This window comes from Lynx canadensis, chromosome D3 (genome assembly GCF_007474595.2).
Source record: "Lynx canadensis isolate LIC74 chromosome D3, mLynCan4.pri.v2, whole genome shotgun sequence".
Classification (NCBI taxonomy): domain Eukaryota; kingdom Metazoa; phylum Chordata; class Mammalia; order Carnivora; family Felidae; genus Lynx; species Lynx canadensis.
The window spans coordinates 91,723,112-91,750,152 of NC_044314.2; the positions used below are offsets into that span (position 1 = coordinate 91,723,112).

Here is a 27,041-nt window from a genome sequence, read left to right on the forward strand (position 1 = left end):
CAGCTTTGGCTCAGGTCCTGATCCCGCGATTTGCGAGTTCGAGCCCCCGCTCTGTTTTGTCAGCACAGAGCCCATGTGGGATTCTCTCTGTCCCCCTTTCCCTTTCTGCCTCTCCTGCATTTGCATTCCCTCTCTCTCAAAACGAGTAAACTTTTAACTATTAAAAAAAAACAGTAGGGCAACGAAAACGAGACACTGATTAAAACAGGTCGTCTGCTTTAGCGCCGCCCTGCCAGCGCTTGAGTTCGTTAGAGGACGGGTTAGGAAGATAACGTGATAATTCAGGAGCTTCTTTTAGAATCTTGAAGTTTAAAGGTCACGTCGTAGAAACAGTCAAATTGTGCACACTGAGTATTGTGTTTGTGATTATTTCCTCTCAAGGAAGAAAAATGACCGGGCGAGCCAGAGCGAGAGCACGAGGAAGGGCTTGCGGTCAGGAGACGGTGCGGCACGTGGGGGCCCCTGCTGTGAGTGCTTTACCATTTTCTAACTGCAGAAACGACCTTTAGGAAACAAAAATCTGTTAAATCTGCTTTTTAAACTTTTCTTTAATGTTTATTTTTGAGAGACAGTGGGGGGGAGGGGCAGAGAGAAGGAGACACAGAATCCGAAACAGGCTCTGGGCTGTCAGTACAGAGCCCGGCCTGGGGCTCGAACTCACAAAACGTGAGATCATGACGTGAACCGAAGTCAGACGCTTAACCGACTGAGCCACCCAGGCGCCCCAAATCTGTTAAATCTTTATCAACTTAGGCTGTTGAAAATAAGTTGAAAAGACTGTCCTATGATGGACAAGGGAGGAGAACTAAGACGATCATGTTCCCTTTCCTGAGGATCTTAAGAGTTGGTTCTTTAGTTAGTGACCGTTTTTGAAGAAACTGCTCTGTGGGAACACAGCGTTAGATTTCTAATTTAGGTGACTTTTGTTTGAGTGTCTCAGTCGTGTTTAAGACGGTTTCCTCTGTTGTGTGACCTTTGACGTGAAAAGCCTGCTGTTTATTTGCATGTGCCTATAGAGTCAGCCCCCTGGCTTCGTCCAGCCTCGGCCTCAGCAGCCGGCAGCAGAGGGGGAGTTAGTTGGCCGTGGACGACAGAGAGGAGCAGGCGGAGCGCTGGCCAAGTCACAAGGTGAAAGGAGGGTAAAAAGACTTCGCGCGCGCGCGGTGGCCCTGGCACGGCAGCCGCTGTGCAGACTCCTTACGATGAAAAGCCACAGTCCTCTAAAGTATGACAGGCACGCTCAGGCTGTGTTGGGCGCCACGGGGTTTCTCTCCTTCTTGGAAACGAAAGAGCGTGTCCTCGCCAGGCCCCCAGAGTGGCTCTCACAAAGTAGTTCTGAACCAATCCTACGTCTGCTTCTTCGCCGATTAGCCGCTTAGAACATTCTTTGGGCGTCTTTAGTAATTTCACCAAAAGCTAGACCACCTGTAACGTTTCTGACTTTGCTTTGCAGGACACGGTGTCTTATGTGTTGGCTCCCCCCATTTCTCAGGCACAGAAACTGGGGGCCAAAGTTGCGACAGCTGGTGAGGTCAGAACACCAGTTCTGATTCCAGAAATTGTGCTTTTTCATTACTTTGTTACAAACCTGGATTACTTGGGCGCTTGATGTAAGATTCTTCAGCAGTTAAGTTTGGTTTCGGTGTAGGAAAAGCTCCCCTGTACATGCGGGACCTGATGTAATGACGCTAGCTTTCCTGCCGGGGTGGCCACGGGAGACGGGCTGTTCCGTGAACTAGCGTGGGGACAGCTGGTGACGAGGCGAAGCTTGTCCCCGGCTTTGCTCCGTGGGTGACGCCCCCAAGTACTCCAGAGGTCTGGTCCTACCCAGTGAGATCCGCGAACGTCAGAGGAGCCCCTGGATGAGTCTGTGGTGTCAGAGCCACGTAAACGGTGCCGTGACAGCCGCTGTCCGTGTCAGAAGCCTGGAAACTTGGGGAAGTGATGGTGGGGCTGGGTCTGTGGCCCACACAACGCTCCTATAAAACCCGTGATGTCTGACAGGCTGCAGGGAGGCGGGCAGAGGAGAGGGGAGGGCAGTGCACTGAGAACCGCAAAGACTAATGAAAACAGTAAGCCTCGTGAAAGAAAGTGAAATCAAACGAACATTTTGTTTACCTGTCTGTTGTTCTGTCTTACCGCTTTCCCGATGTTGGTGGTTGTCAGGCCGGCACTGTCCTCCTCCCTGAGGGGTTGTACGGTTGTACCGACTTTTGTAACGTGTAGCAGCCGTGACGGTGCCCTGTCGTTAGCACGTCCCCTCCTGGGAGTGCACCCGACGGACCGGGGCAGGGACGGCATGACCGCGTAAGGGCCGTCACACACCCTGCCCCACACTGGGAATGCCTGCCCAAAGGGTCGGAGAGAACTGTCGCACTAACGGCACGGCACCTTGTTACCACGCTCAGGGGTGTAGACCCTCGCCTGGGCTACGGCAGACAGGATCGGGTGGTGAGTCAGCGTTATCTTCGTATTTTTAATGAATACGTGAGTATGTGTGTGTTTTTGTTCAGAAACGTTTGAGGGAAAATGTCAGTTAATAGTGCTACATTTGAGGGGCACCGGGTGGCTCAGTTGTTTAAGCGTCCGACTTCGGCTCAGGTCATGGTCTTGCAGTTTGTGGGTTCAAGCCCTGCATGAGGCTCTGTGCTGACAGCTCAGAGCGTGGATCCTGCTTCAGATTCTGTGTCTCCCGCTCTCTCTGCTCCTCCCCTGCTCACGCTTTCTCTCTCTCTCTCTCTCTCTCTCTCTCTCTCTCTCTCTCTCTCTCTCTCTGTCTCAGAAAGAAATAAACATTAAAAAATTAAAAATAGTGCTACATTTGAAGAGTCGGTGAGAAGTCTGGAATGGTCTTTTGTTATGTATCCAATTATCTGTTAACTATTCTGATATGTGATGTTTTGTTTTTTAAGCTGCCTGATGAGAATTCATTTATAGGCATTAATCTCTCTAAATTTATAGGGTGTTAGGCAGTCACTTCCTCTTCTAATTTTGATGCCTTTGTTCCTTCGAAACTTAGAGTACTTGACATGGTCGGTGTGTTCGCCAACAGCTAGATTTGCTAAAGTTGTTTCAAAAAACATTTCCCTACTGTTGCAGCCTTAAAATTACGATAAGATTGTGGGAAATACGTTAATTTCTTAAACATGCTCTATATTGACCGTTATTAATCATTAACCGTTGTGCATGAACTTAAATTTTGTGAAACTCAGTTTCCCATCTATAGAAAGGTAGCATCTAACTTTAAGGACCATTGTGAGGATTAAATAGTACTTGGAATAACAAATGATGTCATTTCACTGCTTTGGGGAGGGTCGTCATTTCACTTCACTGGGAACTGCTTGCCCCAAATGTTCACGAATCTACTAGGTTTTAGAAACTGAAGTGACAAGTTAGGTTTATTGTCAATAAACCTTGTTTATTGATTTTCATTCCCAAGGACTCTGTAGTAGAGGAGTAGTGAGGTCTAACGTGTAGTTGTAGTCGTTCGAGCAGCTGCTCGGAGGGGGAGGTTCTAGGTGCACCTCAGAGATACGGCAGGCCCGGTTCCAGACGCTGCAATACAGCAGCTGGAACAAGGCGAGTCGTGTGAATCGTTGGGTTTGCCGGCGTGTATGGAAGAACTGTTCGCACTGCTGTAGTCTGCTAAGTGTGCAACAGCATTGTGTCCAGTGTATGCACCTAATTCGAAAATACTGCTAAAGAGCGCCAACCATCATTTGAGTTTTCAGCAAGTTGTAGTTACTGATCACAAATCACTGTAACAGATACAATAGCGAAAAAGTTTGAGACGTTGTGAGAATTACTGAAATGTGACACAGAAATGAAATGAGCAAATGTTGGAGAAATGACCCCAGCAGACTTGTTTGATGCAGGGTTGCCACAAGGCGTCAATTGTAAAAACTACCTGCAAAGCACAATAAAATGAGGTATGTTAACAATTAGCAAGTTTTTTTCTTTCTGAAACCTGTTCTCTTTACAGGTTGACAGTTATGCTGTTGCTAAATGTGATAGCAATACTGTGTGTAGAGAGAGGGGAATGGACTTCATTATTTGTATTCAGAAACTTATAGTTGGGTTTTTGTATCTGGAATGGAATTTTAAGACAAACTCAGATTTTTTTCAGGAGAAAAAAGCCGCTATGACCTGTCATTGTTACTAAGTTGGATTCAGTACGGTTGACCTGTGTTAGTATACAGTTAATCACCCAGTGCCGAGGATGCTCTAATTTGAAGGTTTTGGGGATAAAAAATTCACCAAAGGAGACAAAAATAGTTAAGTAGTTAAAGGATTTTTTATCTTTAAGAAAAAATCGTATTCATTCGAGAGAGCACTCGTGCACGTGAGAGCAGGAAAGGGGCAGAGACAGTAAGAGAATCCCAAGCAGGCTCCGCACTGTCAGCGGGGAGCCTGACACGGGGTTCAGTCCCAGCTGTGAGATCATGACCTGAGCTGAAACGGAAACGTGGATGCTCCACTGACTCAGCCTCCCAGGCACCCCAAAGGACTTTGAAGTAGGGCCCCTGAATATCGTGGGGCGCAATAACCAACATATTTAGCAACACCTTTGAGGAGTTGTATAAATCATATTCTCACTTAAAACGTACGACATACCCGTAAAGTTCCTCACTTTTCCACGTAAAGAAGTTGAAGCTGATGTTAGAATACCTGGTTTCCAAGGTGTTTCAGGAACCCGATATTTTGCTCAAGCTGCTGTGTCCTCTAATGAGAAGTCCAGAAGTTGGCAATTGGGTGCTGAATTTGGAACTTGACACCAGAGGAAAACTGGGTTCTTTAGTCCCTTTGTTCTTTTGTCCCAACTTCTTGTCATTAAGACATATATTTGGTGATCACGACCAGAGTCCAGGCGAGATTGGCAGGCAGGGGCACAGAGAATGTAAACGCCAGCCACTGGCTCTCCTCCCAAGGTGCTTTCCCCGAAGTTTCTGCTTAAGTCTCCTCCGCCGTCCTTGCCTGCAGATAAGGTGGAATTCTAGTCTTTTAGGTACATTGTTCCCTAAGTAAGGTATTTTAAAAAAGAAGGCTGAGAGGTTGGGAAGGCTGAAGTCTCTAGTACATGAAGTATCATGCCGATTAACTGAAAGCTAGAATTCTAACACACGACCACAAAGCCCGTGTTCATTCTTGGGCCCACATCGTACTGTGATATGAGCTGCTTCCATATGTTGTAAAAATTGAAAGCTTTAATGATTTTGGATATTATAAGCAGTTTTTGCAACTAAGCATGAGCTGATAGTTAACCTGTCCCAAAAGGACAGGTGCATGATGGCCATGGGACAGGCACCACAAGGTTCCATCTGTTATGCTGGGTGTTCAAGGAATTAGTGAGGAAATTATGCTTTAGACCTGTATTTTCTATTTCAGGTTACACGTTGAAACCTAGAAACCACTAATTCCTGTAGCTATAATTGTATCATAAAGCTGTGAAAAATACTGATAAAAAGGTCCTTAGGTTGTTCAGAAGTTAGATTCGAGAAGAATAACTTCCTAGTCAACAAAGGTACTCCTGAGTTGTTGAATCTCCGTCCAGTTGTCTTAATCCTTTAACGGTACGTATGTCCTATGGGGGAGCGGCAGAGCTTGGCTAGGCCACGGCGAGAAAGGCTTTATAGGAGAAGTCCTAGCTAGGATGTTGTGATGGCCAGAGATACCTAAAACCCTCTGACGGGACCCTTCTACGTGATCTTTAGCACCTCAGTAGCTTTCGGGTCTCATATGGCATCATTTGGGGTGTTGATGCTGTTGTCGTTTATTTCGTGTTTCACGTTACTGTGTGTATAATTTCTTCTTCTTTTTTTTTTTTTTTTTTTTTTTTTTTTAAGACCTCCAGATATCCGCTGGATTTCAGGAGTTATCGTTAGCAGAGAGGGGAGGTCGTCGTAGAGACTTTCATGACCTTGGCGTTAACACAAGACAGAACCTAGACCACGTTAGAGAATCAAAGACAGGTAAGCGATTATGAAGAACACAGTGTTCACGAGATTACGTTTCAAGTACGTAGGACGCTGAATTGAGGCTCCGCGCTTCGCACATCCACGCGTGACGCGGTCCTGGGGAGGAGAGGCGCATCTGCATCTACTCAGGGTGCCACGTGGCTGTTCCACTTGCCCCTCTCTCTCTGCTCTGACGAAATAAGCTATAGAGGTCTTCAGCTGCATTGCAGTCTTTTATTACGTGTGATGTAGATAACGTTTTTCTTTTGGAGGGTTTTGCCATAGGTTTGGTTGGTTCTGTTGTACGTTGCTTAGTCTGAGGGGGATTTACTCCTAAATGTATGCTTTTAGGAACTTCTCTGGACAGGACAGTGGTCCTCAAAGTCAGATGTCTGAGAACTCTAGTGTCCTGTACTATTCCCAGCCTTGTGTTTGCAGAACCGTGTCTGTTTGCCACAGTAGGAAGGAGTTCAGGGAAGACGAAACTTGTTTTGTTGATCAAATGCGACTTCCTGTTTGCAGGGTCTTCAGGTATTATAGTAAGGCTGAGCACTAACCATTTTCGACTGACGTCCCGTCCCCAGTGGGCCTTGTACCAGTATCACATTGACTATAACCCGCTGATGGAGGCCAGAAGACTCCGCTCAGCTCTCCTGTTTCAACATGAAGATTTGATTGGAAGGTGTCATGCTTTTGATGGAACGATATTATTTTTACCTAAAAGACTACAGCACAAGGTTATTTGAAAACATCGGGTCGGGGAGAGGGTGATGAAGGATTCCCCACTTTAGAGCAGAGCTGCCACAGTCTAGGGTAGCTTTTAGAGAAGCACCAGTGGCCTTCAGTCTGATGTTCCATGTAATAAACCCATGGGGGGACCTGGGCAGTTTCATTTTCAGATCCACCCAGTAACTTGATTACAATTACATTCATAAATCTTTTTTTAACGTTTTTATTTTTGAGAGATGAGGGTGAGCAAGGGAGGGTCAAAGAGAGAGGGAGACACAGAATCCGCAGCGGGCTCCAGGCTCTGAGCTGTCCGCACAGAGCCCGACGCAGGGCTCAGACCCACGGACCGTGAGATCATGACCTGAGCCGAAGTCAGATGCTTAACCGACGGAGCCCCCCAGGCGCCCCACAATTGAATTTATAACACGGGCCGCAACCACTCTTCCTCTCCTAGCATTTTTCTTTGTTTTTTTTTTTTTAATTTCAAACTGTTCTGTAGTCCTGTCGTTGCCTTATTAGCAGGAATTATGTGATTGGGCTTACTTCTTTTAATAATTACAAGTGTGGTTTTCCACTGCTCTGGCTTCAGGTTACTGAAGTATTTAGTCAGACCCGAAATGGAGAGCACGTGAGGATAACGATCACCTTAACAAATGAGCTCCCACCTACATCACCAACTTGTTTGCAGTTCTATAACATTATCTTCAGGAGGTATGTCAGTGTTTTCTAACCCTCTGCACAGAAAAATTAAAAATCAAGGGGAAAGTTGAAAAACCAGTGCGGTGAGGACCTGTGTGTTGGAGATGCTTGTCAGTATTCACATCTCTGTTCTGACTTTTGAATTTCTAGGCTCTTGAAGATCATGAATTTACAACAAATTGGACGGAATTATTATAACCCAAGTGACCCAATTGATATTCCAAATCACAGGTTTGTATAAGGCGGAAGCTTTCTATTCCTTGGGCTTAATCGTGGACTTGGAAAGGGGTGCTCCAGTTTGCGACGATCAGATTGACTACGGTGGCTGTTAGCGGTGCCCGTCCTGGTACGTGAAGTTTCAACTTGGTCCGAATAATAAAAGAGACCTCCCGGATTACTCGGCTTTAAAGACGTCACATGCTCTCCATCTGTCACTGGGGAAGCATAAAGAGCTGTCCAGCATTTGTATTTGGTCTCGGGTAACCAAACTTACGAGCTCAGGAGATTGCTTCAGAAGTTCCTTTGTATGGCTTGCGTTCAGGTGCGGCCCACACGGGTCAGGCTTGTAATCACAGGTGCTTTCAGTTAGATCGGCAACTTTGTTAAGGCTTAGTCCAGCGTCAGCAGTAGTTTGAGTGTATTCAAAATGGAACTTAAAAATTATGTTATGAAAAAACATTCGTTGTTGAGATCTTAAAAAGATGGGTCTCTATATGGAACCGCGTGAAACCTAGAAATAACAAAATTTACTCACTTCAGGAACTTTTGTACTTTAGACCCAGTTAAGACAGGAGAAAAAGACAACGTGATACGTGCAGACCATGTTTGGGCGTTAGAGGTTACTTCATATTTTCATTCTGCTTGACAGGTTGGTGATCTGGCCTGGCTTTACCACTTCCATCCTCCAGTACGAAAATAACATCATGCTTTGCACCGACGTCAGTCATAAAGTCCTCCGGAGTGAAACCGTGTTAGATTTCATGTTCAACCTGTACCATCAAATAGAAGAGCATAAATTTCAAGAACAAGTTTCCAAAGAACTGATAGGCTTAATTGTTCTTACCAAGTAAGGCTTTTTTTTAAAAATGCGCAGCAGTCGTTTTGCAAGTCTTAAGACCTCATGGCTTTCTGGTCCATCCTGTTAGAAAGTAGGGTCCACAGTTGACTGGTGGGAAGAGCATGAAAACGGGGAGGGGTGTGTGTCACCCTTCGCAAGACACGAGTTCTCGGGGAGTACAGTCGTCTGAAAAGGGTATCTAATGACTTTTATCTTTGTCAGTCTTTGTTTTCTGGTAGTAATTTAGTCCCTTCCCCACCCATCTAGCATGGTCTTTAAGAAGATTTCCCTTTTCTCCCCAGGACGTTGTATATCGCTAAGCTATTTGAAATTTTATTTTTTAGGGACTACATACTATCTCTATTTAGGTTCTTTTTAATAATATCTCTACGTGTTCCAAGCAAATACCAGTAAATCTCAATCATTTCATAGGTATAACAATAAAACATACAGAGTAGATGATATCGACTGGGACCAGAATCCAAAGAGCACCTTCAAGAAAGCAGACGGCTCTGAAATCAGTTTCCTAGAGTACTATAGGAAGGTAAGGGGTCACCATGGACCTGATCTTTTAACGTGTGGTATTTAGGCCTTAGAGGAAATCTGAACTGTACTCATTGGGATTTTCTAACGCTCGTACACATGGAACAAATTGCTTTGAAAACTGTAGAAATGTGTTTGTTAAGGCGGTCGGAGCATAGTTCACTTGAACTCGTTATCCAGTGAGAAGTGCTTGGGCCCGTTTCCTTTTTCCCAGCCGAACAGAAGATGACCTTTGAATTTAAGCACGGGGAGGACAAACAGGATGATAGGTAGTGAACACCAGAAGTTCACTGTTCTGACCCATATTCTGCAGTGGACACTTTTTTAGATTCACCCAGGGATGGGGGTTAAAGATGGCTGAGTCTTCAGCATGAGCTCAATCTGCCTATGGGTTACTCTTAACTTGCATCTCCCGTATCGACAACCTCAGACCAGCTTGTATCATCCAGGCTAGGTCCTTTGACTACGTGACCTTCCAACGCTAGTTTTATACAGAGTAATCGCTGAATTGACAACAGCGGCAAGAAAGAACCGCTGGGACTAGAAGAGAACACAGTGTTTGTGCAGGAGCGCGCACGAACGTTGCTGTCCCGAGAGGGGCAGATCTGGCCCCTCAGTCCTTAGAAGGTTGCATATGCTCTGTTACAAGTGCTGGAAAAGCGTTTGTGAAACGCTCTGCACTTAAAATTTTAAAACTTGGTTTTGAAGTGCTAAGATTTATCTTCTTTTTTCTACTTTCAGTACATTATTTCCTTTTCCTAAAAAGCTGGGCAGATGAGCTGTTTGTTGTGTATTTATATCTTATGTCAGAATCATACATCAGGTTGGTGACCCTGAAGTGTCTTGTTACTTGCTGGTTATCGACTGTTGTCTGACCTTCAGCTGCTCTGCTATGAATGAAAAGATCAGACGCTCTGGAGGGAGAGGATTCTCTGTGAAGTCGCATTAAGAGCTGTTCTCATTTTGGGCAAGGTGAAAAACCGGCCAGGGGCCATCTCAGCTTGATTTCCCTACTGCCCTTTTCAACCTCTAACTGCTTGAGGACTCCGGCCGTGTTTAACCTAGATTCCTTCCGGGCGTTCGAGGCTACCGTGAGAAATGAGTTGGCATCGTTGTGTGGTTTCGTAATCCCTGTCAGGGTTGGGAAAGGTTGGTACGTGTCAACAGCAGACACGAAGGAGTTCTCAGCGGAGAGTTTGGTTTAGACCCAAAGGAAGGTCAGAGGAAAGTCCTCCCCTCCTCTGCCTGGTATTGAGTCTCAGGTGGCAGCTCCTTCTCCGAAAGTGGCCTTCTACACGTTGGCATACTTAGAGGCTCTGCCTCGACCCCCGACCTAACTATATTTTAACTTGCTAGGTGATCTCCAGGCTCGTCTGTTGTCAGACTAAAAGTGTTCTACGTTCACAGTTCGGTTTCCAGCTCCAGCCCAGACCTGTCTAAGCCTTCCGGTTCTCAGTGTTTCCAAGTCTTAAAGACTCCTTCCACGTGACCAGCGCTGAGCATGTTCTGTCCCATGACCTGGCCCCTGTGCCCCGCTCTGGGTCACTGCAGGGACTGTCACTTCCTCAAGGGCAGGGATTTTGTGGTTTATGTGCCCCTCCCCCCCACCCCTGTGCCCGCATAGGCACTGAGGTATTTGAGTGGACGAACACATGCCTGACGGACAGTTACAACCTCCTGCCAGCGGACAGCTATGCCACCTGCCACCTGCTTACCTTGCTGTGTTCCTGGTCATCTCCCTGCCGGAAATGCCTGTGTCCTCCCCCCGCTGAGGGGCTGCCCTCTCTGTGGAGGCCCCTGCTGTCTCTCATCCCGCTGGTCTCTCGGTTTTCATTTCTCCTGCTTCCTGATCCATTTTCATACTCCTACAGATGGGGTGTTATTTTCTACCCACAGCACATAAGTGGTTTCCCCTGCTCCCGTGGCCTGTTGAAGTGCACTTGGTCTGTATCCAGTGAGCCCCTGAGCAATGCGGCCTTGGCCTGCTTGCCCTTCCTCACCTCTGTCACCCTGGCTGTCTCCTCTAAGCCTGGGGCTCCCCCTGCTTGGAACGCTCTCCATGCCTCATTCGTGTTCTGAGGCCTCAGTCTCTGCTCAGATGATTTCTTCTGGAAGACTTCTGTCACAGCCAGGCCTCATTGGGTGTATCTGCTAGCTCTACAGTTAATCACAACGGGGTAAGGGTGGAATGTTGGAAGGATTCCAGGCATTCTTAGGACTTCCCAGTGGAGAGGCAGTTTCAATGATAAGTGATAGCTTGGATGTTCTATAGCAAAGGTCATATTTAAGGAAGCACAGAGAGAGCAGGGCCTTTGAAAGGAAAGATCACGGTCAGTTTTGAGCTTCTGTTCGGGCCCTGAATATAGAGAGCGGGTCCCAGGGTTCTGCAATAAGGAGCCCTCAGTGAAGTAGGGACACACCTGCCTCCACTCCCACACCCCCCCCCCCGTGGGTGCACCCAGGTAACAGACACAGGAGGCAGAAGGGCGGGGGGGCTCAGGCAGTTAAGTGTCCGACCCTTGGTCTTGGCTCAGGTCGTGATCTCGCAGCTCGTGGGTGGGTTTCAGCCCTGCATTGGGCTCTGCACGGACAGCCCAGAGCCTGCCTGAGATTCTCTGTCTTCCTCTCTCTCTCTGCCTTCCTCTCTCTGCCCCTCCCCCACTCGGATGTGCACTCTCTCTAAATAAATTAAAAAAGAGCGCTAAAATCGGTAGTGTAGGTGCACGGAGCAGAGGTTAGATAAGAGCACTGATGTTTTCTGCCCTGAAATAGGAAAATTAGCTTTCTTCCTGAATGGTTGCTGAAGAGTTCAGTACAGGACAAAGTCAAGAACAGACTGGGATTCAAGGTCTTCATTCACGAGGGTGGGTGGCCGGGACCTTGTCATGGGATGGGAACAGGGAACAGGAAGTAGTTCTTACTGTGTTGGTAAGAGACGGGAGCCAACGGAACGGCCGTGCTGATTAAGCTCACGTCCTATGTGCCAAGTAGAGAGGTGTGGTTCTCTTAAAAAGAGCCCGATGAACCGGGGTGTCAAAAGATGCCAGGAGAGGGTACGAGAGATGCCACGAAGAGGGTCTCTAGGAAACCAGGCCAGAAACCCTGGTGAGGTCGTGCAAGGCCAGTGCCGTGGTTCTGAGGCCACAGGGCCGAGCTGGAGGCCCGCAGGCCAGCGCACGCCTCCATTAACCCCTGGAAGTCAGCATTTTTGTCTCTTTTTGTGTTGTAAAAACCTGGCGATTGATGTGGGGAATCTGAAGGCTACTCACTGAGGGCAAGTTCAGCTTCTACCAAGTGTCAACATTTGGTAAAAACTATTCCTAATTAAAAATGTTCTCTGGCATGCCAACCTCTTCCTCCCCCACATTTATCGTTCTAGCAAGACTTGTTTCCCCCACGCTTCTTGCCGTAACATTAGTAGTTTTGGGGGGATTGTTGTGAGGACCCAGAGGTATACAGACTACTGTTGGTAGGCCAAGAAGTCACAAAACGGAGTGAACTGTGACTAAAACTCAGAGTTGAGATAAAGTCAGGGACAGTGAGGCTCTTAAGTTCTTGGAAAGAACGATGAGCGATCACATAAATCACACCTCGTTTTGGTAGGATTAAAAACGCGCCTTGTAGGGGGCACCTGGGGGCTCAGTCGGTTAAGCGTCTGACCTCGGCTCCGGTCATGATCTCGCGGTCTGGGAGTTCGAGCCCCACGTCGGGCTCTGGGCTGACAGCTCAGAGCCTGGAGCCTGCGTCAGATTCTGTGTCTCCCTCTCTCTCTGCCCCTCCCCCGCTCATGCACGTGTTCTCTCTCTCTCTCTCTGTCTCAAAAATAAAAAATAACGTAAACAAAGTGCACCTTGTTAGCTTTCCTTAGAAACTGAACTGATACCAGCCTTGCTGTGGGCGTCAGTTCTCAAAACACAAAACAAAAACCCCTCGGTCCTCCGACCTGTTAGCAGAGGCATTGCCGTGAACGGTGACGGCGTCTTTTCTTGACCAGCAATACAACCAAGAGATCACGGACCTGAAGCAGCCGGTGTTGGTCAGTCAGCCCAAGAGGAGGCGAGGCCCTGGGGGCACCTTGCCGGGGCCCGCGATGCTCATCCCGGAGCTCTGCTATCTCACAGGTACTGCTGCGCCCCGGCTCCCCCAGCTTGCTGCCCCGTTCTCTTCGGGGAGTCCTGAAACCCTCGCCGAGACGCCTGCCCCCTCCCCCTCCACGGGAGCCCTTCCTGCTGCCCGTCCCGTCTCCTCACCACCCTGCACCCCAGACGTTCACAGACTAGACCCTTGTCACTAACCCGCGCCTTCCGACATCTCGTTTAAAGGTCTAACTGATAAGATGCGCAACGATTTTAACGTGATGAAAGACTTAGCTGTCCATACCAGACTAACTCCGGAACAGAGGCAGCGCGAAGTGGGAAGACTCATTGACTACATTCATAAGTAGGTCTCCCCCCACGGCTCTGGAGTGTGGCTTCCGGTTTGTGGTATTTTCTGTGGGTTTGGGGAGCGACAGAGCGCAGTTTTGGTTCCCTTTTGCGTTTGCGGTCTTCGGGGCGGGCTCTTGGTGTTTGTAGGCGAGGCTGCTGTCGTCAGGGCGTGTCGCATTCTGTAGCCCGCGGCCTAATTCTTGGGTTAGAAGAAGGTAGTAGAGCAGAAGGTGAACCGTTTCGGACAGACGGATTTTCTGTCTTGGTGACGACATCGAGGGGGTTACTTTGAAGAGGTGGTTCGGGCATCAGAACTTCAGGTGAAAGGCCATCGCGGAGGGACCCAGGGCTGCGGGGAGGGAGCAGCGGCCGGCACCTTGCGTGTTTCCCGGCGCTGCGAGGCTTCCGGTCCCGGGAGACACGGGACCGCGCGCTGTAGGTCGGAGTGGGTGTGTTTGCCTGCGTCTGTTCCTGCCGTTTCCTTCTGTTGAGTGGTACGTAAATATGTTAAATTTACAGAGACGATAATGTTCAGAGGGAGCTTCGAGACTGGGGTTTGAGCTTTGACTCCAACTTACTGTCCTTCTCAGGAAGAATTTTGCAAGCAGAAAAGATTCACCAAGGTGGAAAAACAGTAAGGCAGTTCTTAAAGTTGTCAATCACGTCAGAATCGGGTGTGACTCGTGATAAAGTCCCACGCCAGTCTGCTGCTGTGCCTACTCCTCCCCTCCCCTTCCCTCGCCCCTCCCCTCGCCCCTCCCCTCGCCCCACCGCCTCCCAGGAGCAAGGAGGTGGGCCTGTGGGAGCCTGGGGCTGGGTCATCGGTGAGACTTCACTGAAAGCCGGCTTTACTTTTCCTCGTGACACAAGTCGTTGAGCTAAGGTATTGGGTTGGCGTGATGTCTGCCGCTGAAGTGATTTTTTATCCAGGAAACTTCCAGTCTATTTGGCCTCGTCTTTGCCTGGATGACTTGTTTGTAGAGAAACATGTTAAGTGTTGCGATGCCTTTTATGCTTTATGCTCAGGAAAGGGAAGCAAGCATTCTGAAAACATTCTGGTGTGTAATGGAAACCCACAAGTGCTAGAACTTGAAAAACCCTTTTATAGAAAATGATGCCCTCCCACCTCGTAAATGTTCTGCGAATAACAGCCCGATGAAGTAGTTTCGTATTTTAACAGCAGGTGTTTTTATTACCCCCGTGGCAATGGTAAAAGCATCCACCCCCACATAAAGGTTGTCGGGAGGTGGGGAGGACGTGCAGAAAGCACTGGGTGGTTTTCCTCTAGGGGGAAAGTAGCACCAGGTCACTGAGCTTCTGGCCTGTGAGCCCTCTGTCTTGCTGTCAGACATGGTCACCGCTCACTTTTGGTACTGACACCTCAGCCAGTTGCTCCCGTCTCAGAGCCTTGTTTCTCTTGGGTCTTTATCACAAGGGAAGTACCTCTTGTCCTTGTGGTATCTCAGCAGAGGAAGGCGGGTACGGGAGGCGGCGGGGCGGGGAGTGCCTGGTGGGATAGGACCCCGTCGTCTGTGGATACCTCCGTGTCCCTTTCTCCTCCACCGAGGCCATTTTGTCTGTCACCACAGTCGAAAGTATAAGAAGTTCTGTAAGGTTCAGGATATGCCACGAGAAGAATTATCACAGACTTGTTGGCTTTGTCACCGAGAGCATACCGTGGAATTCACAGTGTCTCTGAACTTTCTTCTAGTTTGATTACAATCCACAATTTGCAGATTGGTCAAAAGAAACCAGAGGTGCACCGTTAATTAGCGTGAAGCCACTAGATAACTGGCTGTTGATCTATACTCGAAGGAATTACGAAGCAGCCAATTCGTTGATACAGAACCTATTTAAAGTTACACCAGCCATGGGCATACAAATGAAAAAAGCAATAATGTAAGTCTATCAAGTCATTTCTACTCTGAAAAACTGATGAGTAGTCATTTGGAGGGTGTGGGAACGCAAAAGCGATGAAAGTGTTGGAAACGTTCTAGATGACGGGAGTTTAAAGATCTGCTCCAGTCCCCTGTAACGTGGATGCGGAACTGTATTTGAGTAACAAAGAAGGGGCGGGAGAGCAGGCAGTGGCTCGTCTCAAATCATCTCTGCTGTTTGTGTTAGAACGACCTTTGCCTGAATGACCACTCTCGGCGGTTTATTTCGTATCTGGTACGGAACGTGTCATATGTTACAATCTATAGGAAACTGTTTATGTTGGCACGTTTCTCATTGCTTTTTCTGAATGTTGGATGCCGGGTTTCCATTCCAGGATTGAAGTGGATGACAGAACCGAAGCTTACCTGAGAGTGCTACAGCAGAAGGTCACATCAGATACCCAGATAGTAAGTAGCACGCAGATACGTAGGTGGGTGTCCCGGAGTGACTGGTTTCAAACACGGCATTTGTAAATCTTAGTGTTTGAGTTTGAAATGTCGTAGTCAGGGTCATAAAGTAGCCACACGACAGAGGTCTCACCTTCACGAAGTGGCCCTGGTGATGCTGGCGTGACTGTGCGCAAGGAAGGGCCGGGGGAACAGCCGTCTCGAATTTATTTGGATTCGAAGGCTTTAACTGTGTGGGTCCCGCTCTGGGTTCTCTGTCCTATTCCATCGGTCTGTGTGCCTCTTCTTGTGCCAGTGCCCTAGTGTCTTGACGACGACAGCTTTGTAGTAGAGGCCGAAGTCTGGGATTGTGATGCCTCCCGCTTTGGTTTTCTTCTTCAGTATTACTTTGGCTCTTCGGGGTCTTTTGTGGCTCTAAGAAATTTGAGAAGAACGCTGGTGCAATTTGGATTGGGATTGCGTCGGATGTGTAGATTACTTGAGGTGGTATTGGCGTTTTAACAATACTTCTTTTTCCAGTCCCTGAGCATGGAATGTCTTCTTGTTTCTTTGTGTCTTCTTCAATTTCCTTTATAAGTTTTCCATAGTTGTCAACACACAGACCTTTTACATCTTTTCGTTAGGTTTACTCCTAGGTATTTTATGCTTCTTGGATCGCTGACAAAGCGGGAAAGAGCATCCAGTGAAAAAAGACCATCTCTTCAGCAGATGGTGCCGGGAGAACTGGACAGCGACATGCAGAAGAACGAGCCTGGACCACTCTCTTACACCATCCACAAAAGTAGACTCGAAATGGATGAAAGACCTAAACATGGGACAGGGAGCCATCCGAATCCTACAGTTGGAGGAAGTAGGCAAAAACCTCTTCGACCTGGACCACGGCAACTTCTTACTCAGCACGTCTCCAGAGGCAAGGGAAACAAAAGCAAAAATGAACCATTGGGACCTCATCGAGACTAAAAGCTTCTGCGCTGCAGAGGAAACAGTCAACAAAACTAAAAGGCAACCGACGGAATGGAAAAAGGTATTTGCAAATGACATACCGGATAAAGGGTTAGTCTCCAAAATTGGTAAAGAACTTAACCAAACTCAACACCCGTGAAACAAATAATCCAGTGAAGAAATGGGCAGAAGACATGAACGGACACTTTTCCAAAGAAGACATCCAGATGGCCAACAGACACATGAAAAGATGCTCAGTGTGACTCATCATCAGGGAAATGCAAATCAAAACCACACTGAGATACCAACCCACACCGGTTAGAATGGCCACAATTAACAACTCAGGAAACAACAGATGCTGGTGAGGATGTGGAGAAACGGGAACCCTCTTGCACTGCTGGTGGGAATGCAAACTGGTGCGGCTGCCCTGGAAAACAGTGTAGAGGTTCCTCAAAAAATTAAAAATATAATTACCCTATGACCCAGCAATAGCACTACTAAGAATTTATCCAAAGGATACAGGAATGCTGATTCATAGGGGCACATGTACCCCAGTGTTTATAGCAGCACTTTCAACAATAGCCAAATTATGGAAAGAGCCCAAATGTCCATCAACTGATGAATGGATAAAGAAATTGTGGTTTATACACACAATGGAGTCCTCCTTGGCAGTGAGAAAGAATGAGATCTGGCCATTTGCAGCAACATGGGTGGAAATGGAGGGTATTGTGCTAAGTGAGATAAGTCAGTCAGAGAAAGCCCAATATCCATTCATATGTGGATCTTGAGAAACTTAACAGAAGACCATGGGGGAGGGGAGGGGAAAAAATAGTTACAAACAGAGAGGGAAGGAGGCAAACCATAAGAGACACTTAAACACCGAGAATAAACCGAGGGTGGATGGGGGGTGGGGGAGGGGGGGAAATGGGGGATGGGCACCGAGGAGGGCACCGGTGGGGAGGAGCACTGGGTGATGTATGGAAGCCATGAACCATGGGAATCTACCCCCAAAACCAAGAGCACCCTGTACACACTGTGTGTTAGCTAATTTGACAGTAAATTATGTTAAGAAAAAAGGCTTTAATTGTAGAAAATTTTGTGGGGAAGAGGCACAAAAGTAAAAATCAGTACTTAGTTGGTGAGCATGCGTACAGGTACGGCTAGGGTGGTGGCAGAGACCAGTGTGATGGTAAACAACATACGTATGTTGCTCTAAGCCTGAGAAGTGAATTGGCTTCAACTAATCCGTTCCCTTTTCCAGCCCTTCATCTCCTACTTAAGTGCCGCAGGCAGATTACTATTACGTTGTCGGGAATAACAAAGACACCTAGGAAAGCAAAGTGATTTGGTTGGGGACTAGAGAAAAGAGAAGAATCGGGGACTATAAATTAGGAAAACACAGTGAGGTAAAGATCTGCGTTCAATTCTAGAACACAAACTCGGATTGGGCAGGAATTGGTTGTTTTATTCCCAGTGTTTCTAAGACACGGTGGACACAGAGCAGCGTAAGTTGAAAGCGTAGGGTGTACAGTGTGATCGTTGGACGCGCGTATATGTCGCAGAAACGATTATCACGACAGGGTTAAGGCATAACGTGCACAGCGTGATCACTTGATCATCCCAACAGGGCGATTTCTGTCCTCCGTCACCTCACTTACAGTTTTGTTTTTTTGAAGATCTGGTCTGTAGTACCTTTCAGGTGCATGACACAGCCTTGTCACCTGTGGTCACCTGCACCGTACATCAGATCCCCAAAACTTAATTTATAACTGCAAGTTTGTGCCCTTTGACTAACATCGTCCCATTTCTGGCCGGGACATATTTAGATCGGGCACTCCATTTTGTCCCCAGAATTGTCCATGGACTTCCTGAGAAATTTCATAGGGTGATCAGGTTCTCAAGCCAGAGCTTTAAAAGTTTCAAAGCCATGGCACGCCTGGGTGGCTCAGTCAGTTAAATGTCTGACTTCGGCCCAGGTCATGGTCTTGCGGTTCGTGGGTTCAAGCCCCGCGTCGGGCTCTGTGCTGACAGCTCGGAGCCTGGAGCCTGCTTTGGGTTCTGTGTCTCCTCCTTTCTCTCTCTGCCCATCCCCCACTTGTGCTCTCTCTGTCTCTCGAAAATTTTTTGTGCACCTGTAGGTTACCAGTAACTTATTTTGCCCTATTCTTTATCCCTAAAGTACTCCAGGCTGGCAACAGAGCGTGTTTAAGTAGGTTCTCAGGTTTTCTTGGCCTTCAGTTTTGAGTTGTTTGCTCCACGTGGTTTCTTTCCTCTGTGAGTGTCTGTCACTGGGTTGAAGGGAATGAGCAGACCGTATCAGCTGACGTCACGCCGGTCAGCTCATGGTGGAGACGTGGCGGGTGGGCTTGGTTCTCTGTTCTCTCCCCTGAACTTGATCGTCACTTTCCTAATCCTCTGTGACGAGAACGTTTTTTGGTTTTCAGGTTGTTTGTCTGTTGTCGAGTAATCGGAAAGACAAATACGATGCTATAAAAAAATACTTGTGTACAGATTGCCCTACTCCAAGTCAGTGTGTGGTAGCCCGGACCCTGGGCAAGCAGCAGACGGTCATGGCCATTGCGACCAAGATCGCCCTGCAGATGAACTGCAAGATGGGAGGGGAGCTCTGGAGGGTCGATATGCCCGTAAGTTTCATTGATATAATTGGTGCTTAAATGCTTTGTTTACCAAAAATGGAGTTTTTAAATATTGCTGGTATTCCGTTTATCTAAAAGCACAGGGTTTTTTTACAGCTGAAGCTGGCGATGATCGTTGGCATCGATTGTTACCATGACACCACAGCTGGACGGAGGTCAATTGCAGGATTTGTTGCGAGCATCAACGAAGGGATGACCCGGTCAGTGCGGTCAGGTGACGGGCGGTTGGCTGTGGACACCGCAGGAGAGGTGTGCGTGCAGGGCCGACTTCTGGGGTCTGCGAGGTTCTCTTGAACCTATTGACTTCTCTGAATTCGATAATCAAGAAAGTCAGGGAAGTGGAATAACAGCTACCTGGCCATTTTCTACTTTGTCCCCTGGCCCTTAATCTGTACTAGTTAGATCACATTTCCGGCTGTTTTATAGGTGATTTCTGGGGGGGGGGGGTGGGGAGCGGATCTCCTTAAATGCGGCCATCTCTGAAAAGGTCTCTCGTAATTTTTATTGACCGCTGAAACGTACCTTAAAGTTTTGGTGTTGACTTTATTTTGGAAAACCCGTTTCTTCAGTTTACCCAGTCACTTGTGTTTTGATGGAGTGAAATTGCTTTTCAGTGCTTTTCTTAGAACTAAGCATTGCCAAGAATAGGAAAGGATGAAAATTGAGGGAATGTTGATGTGTGAGCTTTAGTAACGGCATATTTTAAGGTATTTTATCTTTTTAAAAGAGTGAAATCTGTAATAAATGTCTCCTGATGAGCAGAGCGAGAGGGGGTGTGTGTGTGTGAGGGAGGGAGGAGGTGTCTCTGGGTATCTACTTCCGATTTCACTTTCGCCTCAGCAGTGGAATTGTGTTGATCTGTAACGAAAGAAAGCTTGGTTTGTAGCGTTATAAGTGGCTTGTCATTGCTGTCCAGGGTTTCACAAAGCACCGGACATGCCAGGGGACCTCTTTAAAGGGGCTAAAGAGGAGCTGCTGGGAGGGAAGCAGTGGCGTGAAAGGAACCGCCTGCGGGCAAGGGCGTTCTCACCGCGGTCCGGTCGCGGTGTTTCTCCCAACAGCTGGTTCTCTCGCTGCGTCTTTCAAGATCGAGGACAAGAGCTGGTAGACGGTCTCAAGGTCTGCCTCCAAGGTTGGTCTCCTGTAGCCTTTTCACCCTGGTCCCTGACGTGGCCCTCCGAGAGGTGACCCCAGGGTTACGTGGCGCGGTGCTGGCTTTCCCGCAGCTGCCCTGAGGGCTTGGAACAGCTGTAACGAGTACATGCCCAGCCGGATCGTCGTGTACCGGGACGGCGTCGGCGACGGCCAGCTCAAAACCCTGGTGAACTACGAAGTGCCGCAGTTCCTGGACTGCCTCAAGTCTGTCGGGAGAGGCTACAAGTAAGCGTGCGTGTCGTAAAGCGTTCTGTGTCTGTACGGTCACGGCTTTTTATCTTCGAGGTCCGTGTGGTAGGATGAAAGGTAAGGGAGCCCTTACCCTCAGGTGTGGGGGGGCGGGTGAGATTGCGGAAGGGGCAGGAGGTGCTCGTGGAGCCTTCCCTGGGGGCGAGGCTGGAGGTGTGGAGGGTCCCTTCCTTCAGGGAGGATGCGTGAAGACACCTCTGCCAGTGGTCTGCCTGCGGCCTTGTCGCCTGGGGCCGTGGCGCGGGATCTGAGTATTCGGAGACGTCTGCAGGCATGTGCAGAAGCGGTTATTGGAATAAATTCCGAACAGTCTGCGTGTACTTTCTCGATTGCTTTGCCCAGCGAATACTTCTTTGTGAACTTGACTGACACTGATGTCTTACTCCGTCCGTGGGGATGGCGTGCACGTGCGAGGGACACGCTGGTCCTCCCCGAGCACCCCGCCTGTGCCCTTGCAGACCGTGCTGCTCTCTGCCTTCCTCCGCTCCCCCGCGGGAGTGAGACTGCGCCGTCTCCACACGGCCCTTTGGAGAAGTTACGTTTTGCTAGTCTGTCGGGTGGTGAGCAGGCTGACGTCCGTCCGGGACCGTTGTGTCAGGGGCTCACTGGTGCAGAATGACGGCCGGCGGAGTCCGTGTTTAAGGAGCCCCAGAAGTTCCGAGAGGCCTGTTTGTGCGTTCAGCCAGCAGTTGGCATCGTTGCAGAAAGGAGGGCGTCGGAGAGCCCTTGAGTGCACCTGGGCTTGTGGCGGCGCTGGGCACCTGTGGGCTGGGCACCCGGAGCCGCTTGCTTCGCTGGAGTGGAGGGTACTTCCGGGTCGGCCTCGGCCAGCTTCTTGGTGTTGATGGCACCCATTTCTTAGAGTGAGTTTATTAGTAAGCTCTCAGAGCAAGTCAGGGAGGTTTTTCAGATTTAAAACGCTAATAAGCATTTTCCGATATTTTGGAAGTGGATGTTAATGTTCTTTTCTGTCTCCTTTAAAAACCTTAATGCTTGCATTTTCTCACTAAAAGAACGGTATTTGCTTTCGGTCTTCGAAATGTTGTAAGCCTTACTGGGTGTGTTTCTCTGAGTTCAGTGCTCCGTCCGCACGGACAGAGTTGGGGGGGGGGGGGTGGGTTGGTGGGCAGAGGAAGGTGCGGAGAGGCGGCTGCCTGCTGGTCTCCTTTTCAGGTCCCTGCTCTAGCCCTCAGCATCTTCTAGCCCCATTGCCTTTTTCTCACACTGAGGGGAAAGGAAATTTCCAGGAAGTAAGGAGGAGACGCAACGGTGCAAGTTGATCTCCCAGCCCCGAGCTGCATGTCGTTTGGGTTTGGGGACACACCCTGTGGCCGTGTGGGGCCTGGGGCTCTGCTGCTGGGAGTCTTTTGAGTCCTGTGGGCTTGGCTCCGAGGGGAGTCGGTGAACCGGGTCCTGCCCGGGGCGGTGTCACGCCCAGGGTGGCTGGGGGGGGGGGGTGGGACCCCTGCGGACCCCTGCCGGCTCCCGCTCCGCTCCGGGGATGGGCTAGGCGGGTGTGGGGGAGGGGACTTCACGCCGAGGCCGCGCGAGCCTGACCAGCTGCCACAGGACTGGAGCCACGTTGTGAGTTGTGCCAGGACGTGGTGGCTGCGGGGAGAGGTGACCGAGCGCAGGGTGTCTCAGGAGCAGGGCCAGGTTCCACCCAGCTTCACCTGCTGCATCTGGGAAATGGGGAGGCGACCAGCCAGGGTCGTCAGAAGGGATAAAGGAGAGTACTTGACACGGTACCCGATACGCACTCCATAAATGGTGGAGAACTTGTGTGTGAAGTAAAGTAATACCCGAGAGTCGTTCCTCACTTTGAAGAAATGCAGTTTGGATGTAAATATCCGTATTCTTAGAATCACAGTATTTGTGTTTTGATTGAAATGGTGATGTTAACTTTATAAAAATGCATAATGGATTAGCTGATTTAGAATATTTGGCAGAAGAAGAAATCAAAATGTCACCTCATCCTTACGACTTTGTTTTGTGACATTTGCTGAATCGCTTCCTGTGATGTCAGAGGGCCGGAACCCACCTGCCTTAGGTTCCTGGGACTGGCTTTGTTCTATCCAGAGCCGCAGTGACTGGGCAGCAGGGTGGTGTCTCTAAAAATACTTTGTTTATTGAAGGGACATCACCTCCCTGCCCCTTGTCTGTTTAGTTACTGCTACCAGGAAGGAGTGAAATTAGGTTTACCACGGAACAGAAGTTCCCATTTCGGGGTCTCTTTGACCATTTGTCCAACAGTGTACTTTAGACCACCTTCCCAAGCCAAACGTTCCAGATCCCACTGCACGTAAAGCTCGTGGCGTCCCCAAGTTTGCAATCCAGTGTACTGAGGCTCTTCAGCAGCCAGTGCTCTGGTTGGGAAAAGGGCACAGGGGAAACCGAGGCATCGATAACTGTCCTGTTTATCAAACGTCCATCCCATGCCAGCAGGGTCCCGAGTGCCTTCCATGCACCAGTTCACGTATTCCGTGTTTCAAACGCTGGATTTGACATGGGCCTTGGAGGTGGTAGAGAAGGTGTGAAAGTAGTCAAGCCGCACGTGCTGCCCTTGAAGGGCTGCCCTGCGGGGATCCAGGGCTAGGTTAGGGGCCAGCACACCTCCTCAGATGCAGAGCCAGACGCTCGGGGAGAGGGACTCAGTCCTGGTGCGGGAAAACCAAGCAGAGAGTCTCACTGGGGGAGATGCAGAGGGCACATTCTCTGCTGCCGTGGGGTGGGCTGAGGGGTGATTGGGCCCCGGGAGGGAGATGGAGACAGGGACCCCCGATTCCTCGTGAACTGGTAATGCTAGGCTGCACTTGGACACTGCTCGCACCAGCCCCCCTAGCAGGGATTTTAGACTTGAGGTCCTATTTTCCACGTAGAAGAGGCTCCGAACTGTGTGCCGAATTTAGTGTTTCAGTGTGATAGGCAGATGACGTGCTTACCTGTTGATTAGACACCGGGCACATGCACGCTGTCCCCTCACACCCTGGATCGGTGCCCTGCCCTGGGGGGGGGGGGGTTCTGGTTAGAGCCACATGAGTGGGTTGTTGATTGACTGAGAGTGTGGCTAACTTGGTGTCGTTACATTCATCCGCATCTGCATCGTCATCGTCGTCATGTTTTAAGCCCAAGACTAACAGTAATTGTGGTGAAAAAACGAGTGAACGCCCGATTTTTTGCTCAGTCTGGAGGAAGACTTCAAAACCCACTTCCTGGAACAGTTATTGATGTGGAAGTTACCAGACCAGAGTGGTAAGTTGTGTAGTGTTCGCTGAACATTGTTTTCTGCTTTACCCACTTTAACTCGTTCACTTTTTCTTATGCTTTTTTTTTAATTCATTTGAGAGCAGCTCACATGTGAGCGAGCAGGGGAGGGGCAGAGAGGGAGGGAGGGAGAGAATCCAAGCAGGCTCCACAGTCAGCACAGAGCCCGACACGGGGCTGGAACTCATGAACCACAAGGTCAGGACCGGAGCCTAAATCAAGAGTCAGACGCTTAACCGACTGAGCCACCCAGGCGCCTGTTACTTTTTCTTCTATTTCTTACGAATCCTAAAGTCCCCGATTAGTTTGATCCAATAGTGTTACTAAAGCTTACGATTTATTTACATCTGAAATGGTCAACAGGTTTCTGTGCAGTTTTTCTTTGGGGGAAGAGCGTTCTTGTCTGCGGCACTAATGATCTAGAGAGGTTAGAACTGCTGCTGTAGATTGCTTTTTGTCTTTTCTTTCACATCTGTATCTTCAGATTGTTTTCTCAGCAAAAATTTTTAGGTCTGTAATGCTTTTAATTACCCAGAGGTCAAAACGTTTCATCTGAAACACAAGCACAGGTAAGAAAAGTGGCTTCTGAGTAACATTTTTATGCAACCTGGGCTACACTTTGCCGTAGGAAAATAAGCTAGTAAGTAGGACCTGAGGGGCACGTGGTAATGAGATTAGCGCACGGTGTTCCGCTGTCCAGTGCTGAAGCCCGCTGGCCCCTGGGAAAGCCCCGTGTGCGGCTGGGTGCCCGGCCCGTAGGTCCTGTGGGTAGTGGGAGGTCCTCCCTCGGCCCAGGTTAGCCCCTCCTCGGGAAAGCACGCTGTTGGGACTGTTCTGTTTCATCGTATTGGCGCTTTTTCAAAAGGCAGATCTGGGGCGCCCGGGTGGCTCCGTCAGTTAAACAGTGACTCTTGGTTTCGGCTCAGGTCATGATCTCATGGTTTATCAGTTCCAGCCCCACGTTGGGCTCTCTCTGTGCTGACAGCGTGGAGCCTGCTTGGGATTCTCCCTCTCCCCCACTTGCTCTGTCTCCCTCAAAAATAAATTTAACCAAATTAGAATTCCAAAGGTAGATTTACCCAGAATCAAGTGCAGGCCTAGGTGCGAAGCTGTTAGTGTGCTGCTCCTGTATAAACTGCGGTACAGGAGGGTTTCTTCTGCTAACTTCGTGTGGATAAACGATCATACAGGTTTCAGTTCTGTCAAGCGACCGTGAATTCGTGACCTTGGATCGTGGCAGTGCTTCAGTAGGATTCTACTACCGGCGGGGGGGGGGGGGTCAGCTGAGAAAGACGGAATAGCTAAGATACTAACTTAGGTTCTTTTCCTGCAGGATCCCTTAACCAGTCAGAATGACCCCATGGTACTTTCTAGTAATGGTATTCCTGCTGTGGTAACCAGAGCTCAGGGGGTAACACGGACCCGAAGACAGCCGATGTAAACAAATTGGGTAAAATCCAAGTTGAATTAAGTATGAAAACATTTCATTACTTTTATTAGATGCTATTTAAAACTTAGCTGATCATGCTATTGACATACCTGGAGAAGTCCACTTTTAAAAACGTTTCTGTTTATTTTGAGAGGGAGGACAGAAGGGAGGGAGAGAATCCCAAGCAGGCTCTGCACCGTCAGCATAGAGCCCGACCTGGGGCTTGAGCTCACGAACTGCGAGATCATGACCTGAGCTGAAATCGAGAGTCAGATGCTCGACTGAGCCCCCCAGGCGCCCCTGGAGAGGGCCACTTTTAAGGACTAGACCAGAGTCGGTGTCAGCTGCCAGCACTTTGGACGGTGACTTGCCTGTGTTGGGAACGGAGATTTTGACTCCAGCTCTGGTGTGAATTCTCTGTTCTTTGGGGCAGGTTGTCACTGAAACCCCCATTCTTCTAAAACACTACAGTGTTACAGATCAGTTCTGATTTTTATAATTTCTGTAGTTTTCAGCGGACCTAGCAAGTTGCACACGTAATCCACTTCAAGTCTGGTAACAGCCTCTCTGGATTGATGTTTTGTTGTCCCGTCTTGTCCCTTTATGCTGCACTCCTTGGTTTTGCTTTACCGTTTGGGTCCTGAACGAATTGTGCTTATGTCCTTGGACGCTCTAGTCTAAAATTTGTTTTTTATCCTTGACGAGTAACATTAAGTGTATTTTTGTTAAGTAGCACTGGGAACAGCAAGAGGGGGAAAGGTCCTGGGGTGAAAGCAGATTTTGGAAACCGCAGAGCCCGAAACGAGACCTCCTCCACTCACCCCCACCGTCGCTGCCTCTCCGGGCCCATGTTACGGCTCCGTCCTCCCCTGAGCTCCCGTGTTCACCGCCGTGGAAGCAGCCCCGCCGGGTGCCGAAGGTCCCAAGGCGTCAGTGACCGAGACCTCAGATACACGCAGTAGTGGCAGCTTGAACATCCTTTGCACATAAGCACTCCGAGATGGTCCGCGAACCGCAGTCTCTGACTTCAGGAGGCGCGCTCTGTCTTGAACGAGGAGGTCACGTCAGTGCGCGGGATCCCTTCGCCGTCCGCTTCAGCTCTCGTTCGCCTCACGTCCGTGTGGTTTTTCTGCCGTCCTTGCAGGTATGACTTTTTTATCGTGAGCCAGGCGGTGAGAAGCGGCAGCGTCTCGCCCACACACTACAATGTCATCTACGACAACAGCGGCCTGAAGCCGGACCACATACAGAGGCTGACGTACAAGCTGTGTCACGTCTATTACAACTGGCCGGTAAGTGTGTTCGTTCACTTCAGCGAGACTCGGAAGGCAGTTGCTGGGTTTCTAAAGGCCTTTTATGGTTAACACTGACATGTGTCATGCACACCAGATTTAGAGTAACAGGCCCTGTGTTTCTTCCTCTAAAGGGCGTCATCCGGGTCCCGGCTCCTTGTCAGTACGCCCACAAACTGGCTTTCCTCGTGGGCCAGAGCATTCACAGGGAGCCCAACCTGTCACTGTCCAACCGCCTGTACTACCTCTGACCTCCACCAGAGGACGACACACAGCGGTTTCTGTGTTGGGAATGTAAC

General features: G+C 49.1%; 1 protein-coding gene across 1 annotated transcript; it reads left to right on the forward strand.

Annotated features, from left to right (window-relative positions):
• Positions 1-389: 389 nt before the first annotated feature.
• On the forward strand, positions 390-27,041 carry PIWIL1 (piwi like RNA-mediated gene silencing 1). Its single transcript, XM_030336596.1, has 20 exons — positions 390-467; positions 1,017-1,128; positions 5,844-5,969; positions 6,477-6,691; positions 7,273-7,394; positions 7,533-7,613; positions 8,251-8,448; positions 8,872-8,983; positions 12,977-13,103; positions 13,305-13,422; positions 13,929-14,043; positions 15,121-15,308; positions 15,682-15,754; positions 19,141-19,341; positions 19,450-19,553; positions 20,415-20,485; positions 20,580-20,733; positions 23,884-24,009; positions 26,595-26,742; positions 26,877-27,041. Exons 1-20 carry the CDS (start codon positions 390-392, stop codon positions 26,991-26,993), a joined length of 2,586 nt encoding a protein of 861 aa, XP_030192456.1. The 3' UTR covers positions 26,994-27,041.

What these genes read in the sequence shown, in the direction of transcription:
- PIWIL1 (XM_030336596.1), top strand. Translation starts at nt 390, where the DNA reads ATGACCGGGCGAGCCAGAGCGAGAGCACGAGGAAGGGCTTGCGGTCAG. An exon ending in GGCACGTGGGGGCCCCTGCT is followed by an intron (nt 468 to 1,016) that starts GTGAGTGCTTTA and finishes ATGTGCCTATAG; the next exon opens with AGTCAGCCCCCTGGCTTCGT. An exon ending in ATTGATATTCCAAATCACAG is followed by an intron (nt 7,614 to 8,250) that starts GTTTGTATAAGG and finishes TCTGCTTGACAG; the next exon opens with GTTGGTGATCTGGCCTGGCT.